At 44.9% G+C, this 16059-nt stretch overlaps 2 protein-coding genes and 1 long non-coding RNA gene across 11 annotated transcripts in view; 1 reads left to right on the top strand and 2 right to left on the bottom strand.

Moving 5' to 3' along the window:
* Window positions 1-16059, bottom strand: part of HELLS (helicase, lymphoid specific) — a 324719-nt gene that overhangs the window by 265492 nt on the left and 43168 nt on the right. The window lies entirely within an intron of this gene.
* The window catches only part of PDLIM1 (PDZ and LIM domain 1), a 43267-nt gene that overhangs the window by 14302 nt on the left and 12906 nt on the right, over window positions 1-16059 (top strand). For all 8 annotated transcript variants that reach the window (XR_009744387.1, XM_061459382.1, XM_061459386.1 and 5 more), the window contains one exon: window positions 6587-6671. Coding sequence is in view for 7 of the 8 variants with exons in the window: in XM_061459382.1 (XP_061315366.1) it covers window positions 6587-6671 (85 nt within the window). In the remaining variant the exon portion in view is untranslated. The remainder of the gene's footprint in view (window positions 1-6586; window positions 6672-16059) is intronic.
* LOC133272316 (uncharacterized) lies at window positions 4282-9937 on the bottom strand. Of its 2 annotated transcripts, none has more exons than XR_009744389.1 (4): window positions 9864-9937; window positions 5753-6076; window positions 4815-4845; window positions 4282-4668 (listed from the first exon to the last, which is right to left on the bottom strand). It is a non-coding gene; the product is annotated as an uncharacterized LOC133272316 (long non-coding RNA). The 2 variants fall into 2 exon arrangements; XR_009744388.1 differs by having other exon boundaries at window positions 5753-5925.

Here is a 16059-nt window from a genome sequence, read left to right as displayed (position 1 = left end):
GGAAATGTAAATGTCAGTGTAACATGCTAAGGTCAAGCGAACCCCTCCATAGTCTGCACCCCTTCCAAGCTTACCTCTGATTTTCCTTTAATGGCGGTAAGCAGCAAGACCTGTCCAACAGACTGGAGAAAACTGTCAACTTCCTATGGAAACTTGATGTTATTTTGGGAAGGACACTTGCTCTGACAAAGAGCTCTCAAAGAATCATAGAATCATAGAATCGTTAGGGTTGGAAAGGACCTTAAGATCATCTAGTTCCACCCCCCCTGCCGTGGGCAGGGACACCTTATGCTAAATCATATCACCCAAGGCCTCGTCCAACCTGGTCTTGAACACTGACAGGGATGGAGCATTCACAACCTCCCTGGGCAACCTATTCCAGTGCCTTACCACCCTAACAGGAAAGAATTTCCTTCTTATATACAACCTAAACTTCCCCTGTTTAAAATTTAACCCATTACCCCTTGTCCTGTCACTACAGTCTCTAATGTTAGAGTCCCTCTCCAGCATCCCTATAGGCCCCCTTCAGATACTGGAAGGCTGCTATGAGTTCTCCACGCAGCCTTCTCTTCTCCAGGCTGAACAGCCCCAACTTCCTCAGCCTGTCTTCATATGGGAGGTGCTCCAGTCCCCTGATCATCCTCGTGGCCCTTCTCTGGACTTGTTCCAACAGTTCCATGTCCTTTTTATGTTGAGGACACCAGGACTGCACACAATACTCCAGGTGAGGTCTCACAAGAGCAGAGTAGAGGGGCAGGATCACCTCCTTCGACCTGCTGGTCACGCTCCTTTTAATGCAGCCCAGGATACGATTGGCTTTCTAGGTTGCAAGGGAAGGTTCAGGAGGAACAATTCTCCTACAACAAAATTCCCCTGATAACTAAAAGATCCAGGCATTACCAATGTCAGTGATAATGTTCATGATGAATTTGGCATGCACATCTATGTACCTTTAGCTGCACATGTACAAAAGCAGACAAATATTCATTGAAGCACAGGCGAAAGTTGTTTCTAAAAGAAATGGCCTTTTGCCTGTGGCTTTAGTCACCAAATGGGTGGTGAAACTGTGCAGCCCTGAGCAATTTTAAGGTACACTGGGTGGTCTGGAGTTTTTTGTTGATGGGTTTTTTTTGGTGGTTGTTTGTTTGTTTGTTTTCTTCCCCAACAAAAAAGACGTGTTCCTACAGGGAGTTTGTCCTTACCTCTATGTTTGGAGGCAGGTTGGGGGATGGTAATAAGAGAAGAATATTTGTGAAAAGGGGCTGCAAACATGTAATCTTTCGTTCTGCTCCTAATATCCTATTCTTCAATTTTCAAGCTGCTTTTCTGCAGCTCTGCTGCCAGCGTGTAATATATTAATGCACCGGTTTTGTTTGCAAAACAGTCTGTTACTTTCCTGAAAGCGATGCCAAGGAATGAAGTTATGTATTTGTTTTTTGAAAAGTGCTGGAATTGGGGAAGTCAGATCTGCTACCAGTACACTGTCAGAAAGGATGATGTGTAGATGCTTATGAAGAAGAAGAGAGCATCTGTGCAATGTCATCTGCGTTTTATTTGGGAGGTTCAGTTGCACTCTTGCTTGCTCCACATGTTTGCAGGTTTTGGCTTTGGGTACTAGTTGCACAAAGCCACGATAGACTCGAATTTGTGTTCTAGGAAGTTGGTGGAATCCATTGACTCATTTAGGTTTGCTTTTTGCTTCCCTGCCAAGAAAAGTTTTCCAGCTCTGTCATCTTACTAATAATTCCTCTGGCCCTGGGAAAAGCCGATGCTCTGCTTGCAGCTATATTAGGGCATGCAGATGGCCTGGCCCTCTGTGGCAGCTCACAACCTCTCCATGGCTGGTGTGATGCTTCCAGCCCTCCTGGGTGCATACTGGCAGCTTTTACTAAGGATTGGCAAGCTCAAAGTCATTTTGGCAAGTGAAGCTTGCCACTGATTGTGGTTTATAACCTCTTAGGTGAGGCAAAAGTAGTTAGTTAACTCTGTAGCTGGCTAGTGGAAGAACAGTGTGAGTTTGAGCACTCGTGTGTGTTTTATCAGTCATAGCTCTATAACGAAACTGCTTATGATAAACTTCTGTTGCTGCTTCTGTGTAGCTGGAGTTGCCCTTTTGGTTTTAGTAGTTGTGTGAAGAGGCACCTGAAATGCAAGGAGCAGAGGGCCATGTGTGAAGGAGTGAATTTGGGGCCTCTTGTCTCTAGGAAGTTGTGACTAGCATTGCTGTTTGAATTGGCAATAGGCTGCATGCCACTGGAGTACAGTTCTGTTTGCCAAAGAGAGTAATTCCATTAATGGGTGGCTGCTAAAAATGACTGCTTATGTTTAAGTCCAAGGGCATGTACTTTGCAGTTGTTGCAGCTAAAAGGCTAATTAAAAGGTACCTTCCTGGTAGCCTGAGAGCTCTCGTAGCTAGTTTCTAAAGGTTATTAAAATGCCTGTCTAAAAACTCTGGGGAGGGTTCAAAGAGTAATTCTTTAGGTCTTTCCTCATTTTTTCTGCTAGCAAACTTCGTGTTTTACAGGGAAGTTTTCAATCTGTACGTGCTTATACTTTGCTATCTTAGTCATGTCCATCCCAGTGTTTGAAATGGGAATGTAAATCTGACATTTTTTTCTTCATGGAACTTACACAGTTCCTGGTGCACAGAAATAGGCCCTCGTTTTCCAGCTCTGAATTTTCCCTTGAGGCTATGGCACAGCTCTGCACCAAAGCATTGACAGCAAAATCTAGGTTCTTGTAATGTTTATATTACACCATGTTCAAGCCAAGCTTCTTGAAAAATGTTGTCTTTTCTGAATACCTCTCCAGATTCCTGCCTTGACTTGCATGCAGTTTCTTTCCTTCCCTTCCTACCAGTACCTCCCCATTCAAACTAGAATCAGAGAAATTCCCTTCTAATCATTGGTCTTGGTTTCTGCCTGGATGAAAGAGCTCATTCCCTGGCTTTGTCTTGGTTGCTTTCTCTCCTGTCGTGAGGAAAACAGCATGGAAATGTAAACTGCAAACAGATTAAAGTTCGTATATCCACGTGCCTGTGATTAATTTGCTTGGCACTTGTTTCCAGGCTTGTTTGTGCCATGTTTTTGTATTTTCTTTCTGCACTGTTTAAGTGGTGCTCTCTGATGGAGTCTCATTTGAAAGAATATCCATTAGAAACCGTATCATAAATATTCATCAATTTAAGCAGGAGACTGTGAGATCCTATGGGGCTTTCACCAAAATGGGGTGGGTTTCCACAGTATGTTGTTGGATATCCAGCCCCACTACTGGTGGAGAGGCAGGTCTGGTAGCCCTGCTAGCGTGGCCACACTCTGTGGCAGAGGTACAGTGAGCATGGAGGTGGCTTTGTGGCTGGGTATCTTCTCTTCCAAATCAGGGAAAAAATCCTCCAGAAAGCTACTACAGCTACCTGTAGAAGCCTGCTGTGAACTAAGGCACCATTGCGAAGGCTGGGTTTGAGCTATGTGCTCTGATGCCTGTTCCCGGCTTCGTATAAATAAGATATGAAAAAATGTAGATAAGATACAAACATGATGAGCCTAATGAATCCACCCTACTGTCTGTGTCTTATGCCCACATTTCCCGGCCTTTCAGAAAGTCCCTGGCTAGCAGTGAGACAGGAGGTGAAGTTTTAGGTGCTGCTTTTCTTTCTCCTCCATGCTTCAGTAAAAGTGCAAGCACTGACACCAGGAACGGATGCAGAAAACCCTTGCTGACAGCTGGAACCATAGTGATTCTACTGATGATCTGCAGACCATGGGCTCCACTGGCAGTGTGGTGGGATGGGGCATGCACCTTTTCAGAGCTAGATAAAGGCAGGGAAGCAAAACTGTCTCCTCTTGGTGGCTTCACTGGGGCTATAAATGGGCTGCTGAGAGTGGCTGAAGGGCTTTGCTGCAGCTGTTGTGAAGACAAAGGGAAGCTTTATCCTTCCAGCCTTAGAGGGACAACCATGGGGGCTATTTAACCTTTCTGTTTGGATAACTTTTAAACTGGATTGAAAGTAAAGCCTGGAGTGACCTTGCTGCTTCCATTTATATCCAGTGACAGATCAGAATGGCAGCAAGCTGGGAAACAAACTTGAGCTTTTGCTTTGCTAATAAATGAGAAAAATCTGGTAAAAAAAAAACAAACAGAAAAACACAAAAAAATCCAATCAAACCCCACTGGCTGCAGTAGCTGGCCATAGCTGTCTCTGCTATGATGTAGACCAGTGTACTGTGCCACCTCAAATGCACTGAGTGGGGGGCAGTGGGATGAAAGCAAGTGCCTGAGAAGTCTCCGCTCTGCATTCATACATTGGCCTGCTCTGAGCTTAAATTTCCAGTCTGATTGAGGCCTTTTGGTGCTTTTGACATCTGATAATATTAAGCTGCTGTAAAAAAGATAATGCTACCTCAGAATTACTTAGATCACTGCTAGTGGGAACAGGCACATGGATGCCTCATGCCAGAAATCAGCCGAAGTGTTTAATGCTCTCTGACCTGCTCTTTCATCTCTTGATGAAGCAGCCAATGTCCACTTGCTTGCAGCCTGGCTGGCAGGGTGTTTGATTTCCATATACTTTGATGTGTTCCTTGCTTTTCCAGAGGAGATGAAACTTGGTCACACAGGAGTTCAAAACACTTTCAAGGAATAAGGCTTTGCATTGGTCAACAGGCTGCTCTGCTCTGCAAATATAATTTTCAAGTGCAAAAAACCTCTATCTTAGATATGGCTGTGACTGTCAGGGTTGATAGCTGTAATCTGGATAAAACTGCTTAAAGTGTGGGTTGCTAGAAGCAAGGAGGGTTTGGTTGTTTTATACTCACCTGGGGTATGTTGTGCATTCAGTAGCAGCAGCTGTTGAGACAAAATAATGATTAGATTGGATAATGATAATGATTGTTAGTCTGTGTGTGCCATAACTTGCCAGATGTCAAGATTTGGGTGGCAGGTTCTCAGGTATTAGCACTGCGGCTGGTCCTGCACGATGCAGTAGCCTGGAATCAAAGGTTTGCTGTACCTGAATGCCTGTAAAGGATATCTGGTGTGACCTGTGTCTTTGTACTTTCTTGTGAAAGGGGGTGCAGCACAGCAGACTTAATTCAGGTTTCTTCTGTGTAAAGTCCAGAGTGCAGTAGAGGCAATAGCAGGTCAATGAAATTTCTCCTCTTCCCAGAGTGAGAATGCTGCCTCCTGCTACCTCCCACTGAGCTGCCCTCTGGATGTAAGTGTTAAAATTCTGTTTATGCAGCAAATGTCTGAGATGTACACGTGCATCACAGGTAAGTTTGGGCTGATTGAAAAATGTCCTGACATTGGAGGGCTTCCAGAAGAATGGTATAGATCAGACTGAATTTATCACTGGTAGCTCTGTCACCTATTTCTCTGTCCTTATCTTTTTTATAAGCCTTTTCTGTTTAAAGGTTGGGTTGTTGTTTTTTTTTCAGTTATCAATCTAATTCTCAGTGGAAGCATTCCTGTTTTGCAAAGTACTTAAATTGGAGCTGGCCCTGCACCCACAAATACCTGGGAAGTACGTCTATCTGCAGTTGCAGATTCCACAAAGGGCTCTTGTCAAAACAGGACGTGGTTTTCAAAGCTCATCCTAAAAGTTTATCAGCCATCTGGTTGTTGCATTATGCAATGTTTAGCACTGAACTACAGTTTTCACTCAGCAGTACTGCAGCCACTCGTTCCCTACTATTAAAAACCTTGGGAAAAGTGGCACTGTTTAGTCCACCTGAGATACCAGCTACTGTTGTACTTCTGACAAATGTTGGTAATATACGTTTCCCACAAAGTATCTCAAGCAGATCGAAGCACTCTTCTTCTTCCTCACCACTTGTTTGTTGTTCTCTGGGACATAGCAAAACTCCAAAATGATGATAGTAAAAGTGGTTGGTTTTGGTAACAGACCTTCATTTGTGTTTCAGGCTGCTGTGAGTAACTGGGTCAGACCACAGACCAGTAAAGGTTATGTAGACTTTCTCTGACACATGATGTCATCTCGGTTCTTAGGGGTTTGGTTTGTTTTGGTTTTTTTCCTCCCCACAATTCCCAAAAGCCTTTTTGTTTAGCATGGATACTGCTGTATAAATAAGAAGAAAATTTCAGAGACCCAAACAAAAAAATATTTCCAGGCTATCCAAGGCAGCCCAACTTCAAGAGCAAAATGCTAGCTGTATAGTCAGTTTCTCTTCCCAGCTATCCGTAAAAGCTGAAGCACACAGTAATCTGAATTGTCCCATTTAATTAAAGGATCTGCATCTAAGGGATATCTCCACCTTCTGCTGTTGGGTGACCACCAACTTTACTGCCTGGTTTGGAGCCCATGCTTGATGTGTTGCCAGTGAAGTCCCAAAGGATAAGCCAGGACAGTCACTGCTGAGATCCTGTTTTTCTCCAAGGACTTTTTACAACATAACTAAGTCATTTAAGTTACATGCCTAAAATGAGGCTGTCTAGATTCCTTCTGATGTGGATAGTATTGTATAAAAGACTGGGGAAATGTTTGGGAAATTGATGAACTTTAGGTCTTTTATTCACAGTAATGATGCTCCCTGATGAAAACAGATTATTCAAAATTTGTGTGTTGCAGGACAGAGTCAAAAGTCTGGTCACCACTTGTAAATGAGGAGGGAAAGACGCATCCTTATAAGATGAATCTGGCCTCTCAACCACAGGTAAGTAATGGAGTAACTGAGTGCTCTTCCTGCATACTCCTGTCCAACTTCAGCGTGGTTTCTGGCCTGATACTCCAAGGAGCTGAGCATGTGTCGCTCCCTTGGTAGCTTTGGGGATAGCACCATGCCCCATACGTCCTGGAAATCACATGTCCCTCAGAAACCTTGGGAGACAGACTCCCTGCCTCATTGTGAGAAGTCTGCTGCTGTGAAGAGGTGCTGTCTGCTTGGATCCGAGGTGCCGTCTCCTGCTGTCTGCATGCTCACACCTACAGTGAGGCACAGAACACACTGTAGAGGTGTGGCTCAGTAAGTCATTGCTATTGTTGCTAAGCCTGATGATTTTCATAGATAAGAAAGGTCTTGAGAGAGGAGGAAAATGATTCACTCTTACACTTTTTTCTGTTGCTGAGGTGTTTTTTTTGTTGGTTTGTTGGGTTTTTTTCCTCTTAGTAGGTTCTTACTAGCAGTCTAGCTGTGGAGAAAGTGGGAGAGAAGTACATCAGTCTTTTACAATTTTACTTGTGTGGCAGATCTTTCACCCTCTGTCTAGAAGGCTGATTTTGTAACCTGTTGATAGCCTTGTTTCACTGGTCTGCTGCCTCTGTCAAGTAAATATTATAGTAGCAGCGACCTGTGCAAGGGCTAAATCTAGCCTGGGGTAGATTTAGAGGATTACACTGCAAAAATCTAAAATACTACACTAAATATAATAATACATATTACACCTAAATAATATAATACGCTACAATACTGTGCTAAAATCAGTGGCATTTCTCTGGATTTTTACTTGGGCAGTGGCATGGATTTTGGTCCTAGCACACATCCCATGTGAATCTTTCTAGCAAAATCAGTAGAGATAAAACTCTTCATTAGGAACTGTAGTGATAGGACAAAGGGTAACAGGTTAAAACTTGAACAGGGGAAGCTTAGATTGGATATAAGGAAGAAGTTCTTTAAGGGTGGTGAGGCACTGGCATGGGTTGCCCAGGGAAGTTGTGAATGCTCCATCCCTGGCATGAAGGCCAGGTTGGACAGAGCCTTGGGTGACATGGTTTAGTGTGAGGTGTCCCTGCCCATGGCAGGGGGGTTGGAACTTGATGATCTTAAAGTCCTTTCCAACCCTAACTATTCTGTGATTCTATAATAATTAATTAAACATTAATAGGTCTATTTGGGTTGGAAAAGACCTGAACCAAAAGTAGCACATTTGCAGCAATACTCCATCCAGACCTTGGCCTAGGATCTGTTCCTATTCTGTTTCATGTTGGGCTGTGTGTTGCTTGGCTTAAGAATGCAGTGTGGTGTTCTCCAGGTATTTCATAACTCAGCCAAGGCACAGTGTGAGACTGAGCCATTTGGACTTAGTTTGGGCTGGGGCCATGCAATGACACCTGTCTGTGACACTGTCGAGCTGAGATCTGGCCTGTGTCTTGTGCTACCCTAGCTCTGGAGATGTTCTGCTGCAAACGTTAAGACTTGGAAGTCATGTCTTGCTGAAGGAGTGGGCCAGAGTCTGCACTGAGGCTTTGCTGCAAGGCTGCAGAGGGCTGTTGTTTAATTCAGTGGGAGACCTGATCCTAGAAGCCAAGTTCCTAACCCAGCCATTAAACAGAATTCAGCTAAATACCCCAGAATTAGACACAGGGCACTATACATGCCAAACAGGAGTTTAGTGCAGCTCACTAAACTTAGTTAACTGCAACAAGAAACCTACTGCTGCAGCATCTCTGTCCCTAGCTGCTCCCTTCCCCCCCCCCCCCCCCCCCCCCCCCCGAGTCCAGCCTGGGTAACTGAACAGATATTCACTGCTGCACTGCTGCTCAAGTACTAAACATAGGCCATATTAATTAACTAATGCCACCTCTTAAACTAATTTCCTATGACAGTTTTAACCCTAATCGATAGCTTTCTTTTAGTCAGCTGCCCTCCAGGTAGAGGGTCTGTATGTGAGTCAGCCCTGGGGTGTTGCAGGGAGCCTGCTGCAATCAGCAAGAAACACGGTTGAGAGAGACTAACCTTAACTCTAGTCTTTGACTTCCAAGTCATGCCCTGCATTCTAAGAATCCAAGAAAAGGCCATTATGAAGGTCAGACTTGCAGGTTTCAGGAATAACCCTGCTGGTGGAGCACATTCCCTCCTAAATCCTAACCTTAGTCCTAATGCTGGTTGTAGGTCTGGCCACAGGTGGAGTTAGGTATACAAATAACCCTATGCTGCCAGTTTGTAAGTGTGGCACAACACCAACCTGTAACTGACTTCAGCAGGAGAATTTGGTGAGAAACTGACTGTGGAGAGATTCCTGTTACAAACCTTATCTCTGAGCAGTCACCATTGTCTTAATCCAATACGAGGATTAAACTGTTGCCTGAAAATTAAGCTTTGACCCTTGTGATGGCTAACAGAAGAGTTATTTCCTGCTGTAAAAGGAACATTCAAGATCTCACAGAAATCTTGCCTTTCTTATTCCCCTTCCTAAAATGAAGCCAAGGAAGTCATTTGCAGTTGCCTAAGTGGGGCTTGCTATTGTTCAGAGCATGGAGCTTTCCTTTAAAAGGTTTTGCCTGCTGCATTCTCAAAGGAATTCAGCTGTGAGAGGGAAGACATGATATCACCAAACCACAAGTTCCCATTTACTCTTGCTGCTTCACAGGGCCTGATTATTCTAGTCCACTGTGTCAAAGAAAGGTGCCATGACCACCATGAAGTTTTAAAGTTGTGTTGGTGGTTTTGTTTGGTTTTTATTTATTTTTTTTTTTATACAGATCTGCTTACTTTTTCAGTAGCTGACTGCAGCAAGTAAAGTTTGTGGTGGGATCTGTCTGCTTGGAGCATGAAGTCAGTGGAGCACACCAACTGCTGCCAGAGCTGTGGTAAGCACTGGCTGAGTCACTCTGGGTCTGTGTCTTCGCAGCATCACCAGGGATTTCAGCCAGGCTTGCTTCAAATCAGCAGCAGCAGAGTGGAGCAGATGTTGTGCATGTACATACCAAATGGCAAACTGCTATGAATTTTAGCACAAAGATGCTGATCTCACTTTTCTAACAGGATTGGTTGAAATTATGAGTAGAGCTGAGTCTTCGAAGGCAGCGCTGAGCTGTTCAGGTTTTTTTAACTTGCTCGCCAGTGAAAACAGTGTTATTTGCTTTCCTTGGCAACAGTCTTGTACAGAACACTTATTAATTCACTTACCAAAGAAAACAGGACATAGGGAGTCCAAGTGGTTCATTTAAGTCCTGATGCAAGGTCCTCTGACATCTCACTTTTTTCACACAGCCATTCAAAAATGCAGAAATACATGTGAATAGAAAAAAAAAAAACAAACAAAAGCTTTAAACTCTTTGAAGACATGGGACTGCAGTTATTCAAATAAGTTTCTGCCTTTCTTAGACAGTTTGATGTCGAAGGTGGGAAACTACCTTCAATAGCTTAACTAAAATTTCTCGCACTTATCTGCCTTCCTTTCCTCTTCACATTTTGTTGGTGCAGTTAAATAACCAGGTCTTTTCAAAAGGTCTTCCAAAAGAAGTTATTGTCCTGTTTGTCTCAAGAACTAGATGACTAGCCACATATTTTAAGATCACTGCTTACACATTCTTTTTACCCCATTTGATGTAGACTACTTGTTTATTGCTGTAATCCTTTTGGAGGCTGATACTTGGTGAAGTGTTGTGTCATCCTCTGTAAGTATTTTCCCTTACTTGGAATGTAAGTTTAAGATACTTTTAGGCATCTTTGGAAAATAAAAAGACATTCTATAACCTCTTTTGCATTCCCTGAAGTCCTGAATCCTAAGACTGACTTCATTGTCTAAGCTGACCTTCGCCCGTGAAAGAGTTACAGCCTTATTATTATTTCATTATTATTATTATCTTTATCTTCTGAAATTACTTTAAACTGAGGCAAAAGAGATGACAAAATCACATTTCATCGAAAGGTGTAGCAGTCTGTCGGTTATGATGGCTCAGCAGCTGAGCCAGCTTTGTTTTGGGAGTGACCATAGCAACATTAGGGGAAGGAAATGACAGAGCCCTCTTAGTATATTTACTCAATTATTTCACTTGCACTTCTCACCCAGATCCTAAGGGCGATCACTCAGTGTCAGTTTCCCATCTTTTCCTCACCGCAGTGGGTGATTAAAATAGCATGTCTGCCTCTCTCTTCTGTTTAATGTTTCTTGAGAAAAGTGATCACAGCAGAAGAGAACAAGTTATGTGGTGACTTAGGTAATTTTAATGCTTATGACAGTGACCAGAGACCAGCATAACTTTCAGACTCAGCCATGCCCTGTGGTGACCCTGGGCCAGGAATTAAGCTTAGGACCGATGCACTGGTGTGTGTGTGTCTGTATTGCCCCTTGGTCAGTTAAACAATAAAACTCTATCCCCCAGACTGTGCCATGTCTTGTCAGACCTAGGCTCTGTGGGAAAAGGTTTGTCATCTTTTTTTATCCCTCCCTGTATTTGTAGGACAGTGAGATCAATGGGGCCTAGGTCTCTGAGCTGAGTGAGCTCATGCAGGGAATGAGCTAAGAGAGGCCAGCTTCGAGGGAGGTCAACATCAGCACTGTCTCCAACAAAGCTTGTCCAGCTCCCTGAAGGCCACATACCCTGTTTGCAGTGAGGCACATATTAACGTCACCCCTCAAGAATGTCAGCAAAAACTTTTGGTTTGCAATGGATAGATTGGTTCTTCCTAAACACAGAAGATACAGTCATTCAAACATGAGGATGTTTTGTTTTAAATGAAAAATAACCTACAGACATGCAGCTGGAGGAGCTCTGGGGGTGAATCAGGGTATCTGTGGGATGAGAGAGACAGACAGCCACTTCTGTCTTCCCAAGGCTTCTTGAGTGCCTGTCCTGTCCTTATCCTTGTCATCCTTGTCCTTGCAGAGTGATGTCATTGTTTCCATCTTGTGTATTTTATCTCCTTGGATACAGAGAAGGCAGGGGCTATAGAAACTGGGCGTGTGGCTGGCTTGGCCTTTGATAAGGCCATGCATGTATGGGCAAAGCATGAAGCAATAGGTATATAAAGTAACAACATCGCATTTCAGACGAGGGAATTGTGCTGGCGTATCGTGACCTGTTTTTGGTTAAAAGGCGTTACCACATGGATGTGGAATGTGTCGGGGATGTGGAGGGAGAGGATGTGGGAAGCCAGCTTGTTGTTTTACCCCCCTGCAATAACAAGACCCCAAACTCTTCCTAATTTCTAATCCTATTTCAAAGCATTGCAAAAGATCTTTCCATAGCTGAAAACCCCAAGCCATAACAGTGGGAGAGGTGAAAGTAAAGGCACTTCTGAATACTTGTGATCGCAGCTGTTGAAACATAGCATGGGGTAGAGTTTGCCATGCAGATTTCCCCTTCTGAGCTGTTGCTGCACGTTTGGTGAGAGCAGCCTACCCCTCAGCTAGGCACAAGCATGGCCTTTGCTCCCCAGGCAGCTTCACAAAGGTGAGGATGGGACCAGGGGATTTGGCTGCCAGGCTCCACTCATCTCTCCTCGTGGGACCAGAGAGCTCTCATTTGCTGAGGCTTGGTCAGGGGCCTGTTTTCTTAGAGCTGAATAAACATTCATGCTGAGAAACGTTTAATCTTGTTTCCGCTTGGCATGGCTCTCGAGGTGTGCAATCCAGGATCGCCCATCCCGAGCCTCCAGGCTCTGACTAGGGACCTGGCAGGGGGCAGGAGGAGACAGGGGAGTGAGGGTACTGTGAGTGCAGTGGCAGCAGGGCAGCAGCCAGCACCTCTGAGCCCCCAGCACTGCTGGCTGCCTTCAGACTGTGCTGTGGGGAGAGGAAAACCCTGCTTAGGGGAAAGGCTGCCTAACCCTCATGTCTTGGTTTAGTTTATTTAGCAAGTATGAAGAACTTCCAGCTTTTTCCTGTTTCTGGTGGTGGTGAAGTCAGTGCAGCTGGGATGGCCTTGGCCACTTCACCACACAGCGGATGGGTCACAAAAGCCCACCCTCATTCCAGACTGCCTCTAACCTGCCTGAGGGCACTTGGGGCCATGGAGGCATCCAGGTGGCTTTATGCCCCTGATGCATGGGATGTGCTGCAGCTCAGCTGATGGAGGTGGCTCATCCTGGTCTGCCTATCCATCTGCCTTGCTGACAGCTGGAATTTCCCTGGAGTCCCGTTCAGATTCCCAAGATAAGCAGGCCCCACGGTGGTGTCCATGCGTGGTGAGGAGGAAGCAGCCAGCCACTGTGAGCTGCTGCCCGACCCCGGCTCCAGGCACGGAGGTGGTGGCTGACGTAGCTTTGGGGATTTCACAGACTGGGCTTCAGCGTCACTGAGCATGGCCTGGCATGAGTGGGAGGAAGGGGCTATTGTTTTCCCAGATAATTCCCCATGACGCAGCCTGAAGCCGGTGCAGTAGGAAATGCTGATCAGCTTCCTGCCCCGGCGCAGGGATGATTTCCCCATCCCTGCAGCCTGGTTCTGTGTCTGGCGGCTCCCTGCCAGGAGGGCTATGATAGCAGGGGAGCCACTTGGCAACCAGCTGGAAGAGCCACTGTGCAGTGTCTGCAGCACACAGCAGCATCTCCCGGTGCTCTCAGAGAGGGCTCCTACCACTAACAGCTGGCACTCAGAGAACTCATCTAGCGGGACACCTGCATTATTTGACCTGAAGTTGGGGTCCTACAAACCTTGTTTGTCCTTGGGATAGGGGGAATAGCTTTTTCTCTGGGATGTGGGGGGAGGGGTTTGCACTAGTGCCTGAAGGACTTGGGAGCAGGGTTGTGCTCCAAAGCCACTTGGAGCTTGTTCATAGGAGGAGGAGTAGTATCAGATAGGGAGGGGGCTGTTGGAGGAATTGGCTTCATTTTGAAGTGAAGCAAGATGAGACCTCTCTAAGTTCAGAAGCAGCACCCTGGCAGAGAAGTTTGTGCAGTTGCTAATCCACTTTAGCTTGGGCTAACCACTCTGCCAGGCCCCCTGGAGACATACATCTTCAAAGGAAGGAGGGGAGCGTGGCTGGTATCTGTGCAGACGAAGTGCATTAACTATCGTGGTGTCAGTTCATAGTGGTAAAATACTGTTCTTGAGTATGCTGCCTGGAGGCTAGGAGCTTCTATACCCTGTATTCAGACCAAAGCAACTGCTGCCATTACTCCTGTTCGCTGCTGATTGCAACCCACTGCAGACAGGGCTGGCGTCGGGGGGACTGGGGCTGCCTGTCAGCAGGCTTAGCAACAATAGCAATGACTTACTGAGCCACACCTCTACAGTGCATTCTGTGCCTCATGGAAGGCAGCGCCATGGCTCGCAGGAAGAGTGAGGCAAGTGCTTCCGGATCTGACTGCAGATTCCAACTGAAGATGTCTCCAAAAAGATCTGATTTTAATTAGTCACACTCCTCTCTACTACTGACAGAGTAGGTCATGCTCTGACTGGATAAGATCATGTCTTTGTGTCTGACTGCCAGTTCTTTCTTTGCAAACAGATCATTGCTTACTGATCTTGCAGTGCATGTCCAGCCAGAGATGCTGTTTAATGCTGCTTGCCCCCTTTTCTTTGTGTTGGTCCTGAGGACACCACAGATTAGAGATGCTGCAAACCCCGGGCATCTCAACTGCATACAAATGCAGTGTGCACTGGTTTTGCACTAACATTTTTCACTTGCTTTCTGGTGTTCAGGTTTTTGGGAATGTCACATTTCTGGTATTTTTTTTTAATACAAAGTCCAAGACTCTCACATAAACATCTGATTCCAGGAGCTGGGGCTTTAACAAAACTGCTGCAACACCGCAGAGCCTGTATTGGTGGTTCTGGCAAATCCTTAGGTAAATACATTTGACGGTGAGAACACACTATCTTTTGATCTTGGGATCATGAAAGCACTTGTTCTTTGCAAATTCCTTTCACAGCTCGAGCAGAAAGAGCAGAACAGCATGACAGGAAGTGCTGGAGACTTTGGATTATCCAAATGCTCTTTATAATGTTACTGTTCTTGTAATACTTGTCCATAGATTCTTGGATTATACACCTCTTCACTGTTCTGTAGATGGGAGTTTTCTGGTCATCTAACATAATCTTCAGATAATACCTTAAGCACCAGTATCTCTATTTAACCTGTTATAAACTCCCTTATAATCAGTGGGCTTGATCCACATGAGAGTTACTACAGATGTCCTAATGCTTTTGAAAGCTTCATTTATGGTCTTGGATATAATTACGCAGCAGAAAACCTATCTGGTGGCCAAAGTAGGCCAAAATCTCCTGTGTGGATTTTGTGTCTGATCATGTGTTGGAGCTCTTGGAGTCAAAGCACTAATGTGATTTCAGCCTCACTCATCCATCCGTCTGTCTATTTTCTTAATGCTTGTAGGAACTTAAACATCCTTGAGGCCTCTATCACTGTCAAACTGATTTGGGCTTGGCTGACAGATCCAAAGGTCCTTCGTGGGAGTGGGAACATGCCCGTGTGCATGTGGAGTATGTATTTGAGATGACTCGCTTCCTTAGGAAACCAGAATTAAAAAATAAAAGCAACTCTAAATTACTTCCTTTTTTTCTAATTCTTGATTAGTACTTAAATATTTCTGCAATACAGGTTGTGACATGATTTCAACTTTGAGCCTCTTTGACCTAAGAGTGTAACTCCTTTAGCCTAAAACTTGCGCCTCTGTCTTTCATTAAACCAGCTATTTATGTACACTTCTGAACCCATTTCCTACTTGTGGCCTCCAAATGGTGGGCTAGCATGAGCATTTAATGCTGATAAAAGATCACTGATACTTTTCCCCACGGTGTGATATACAGGCTGAAGTAATTTTTTTGCTAAAATCCACAGTTTCTGCCATGGGAAAGACTATTTTTATGAGCACTGTTATGTGCTTTGAGTGAGATTGCAACAAAGGGAGATTAGCTAATTACTCCAGGGTCTTTCTTCCTTTGGTGTGTGGGAAAGCTGCATAGCTGACATCCATAAGCATCAGCCAGAAAGTCATGGGAGAGCAGTTCTGCCACCCCACATCTTGAGTTAGCCCGCTGATTTCAGATGATTTGTGACTCATGAGTGCGTTTGGATCCACACTGCTCTTCTCTAAGGGCTCCTATGTGCTGTGCTTGGTGCCGTGTTTGAGTGCCATGACGTGAGATGACTCCCATCTGTCAGTCTGGGAATGTTAGCCAGTTGCCTAAGGAAATCAGGGGACATAAAAGTGATTTAAAGAAAAATCTGTAGGGGCATTTAGTCATACTTGTTTTTATTGAGTGTTTATCCTGTAACTATAGCTCTATCAAACAAATGTCATGAGACGTTCAAAGGGCGGTGAAGGCTCACTTCGTTGCTGTAAAAGTCAGCGCCTATATTGAGTGGGAGGGGGAACCAGTTGTGTTAATTAGTGCTGGGAACCATGGGCCCAGCAT

Source organism: Pezoporus flaviventris, unplaced genomic scaffold, assembly GCF_033815535.1.
Source record: "Pezoporus flaviventris isolate CSIRO_AGI_PZ_B2104156 unplaced genomic scaffold, CSIRO_AGI_Pfla_v1 ptg000029l, whole genome shotgun sequence".
NCBI lineage: Eukaryota > Metazoa > Chordata > Aves > Psittaciformes > Psittacidae > Pezoporus > Pezoporus flaviventris.
The sequence above is the reverse complement of the archived record's forward strand: the minus strand, read 5'-3'. Positions and strand labels throughout refer to the sequence as shown.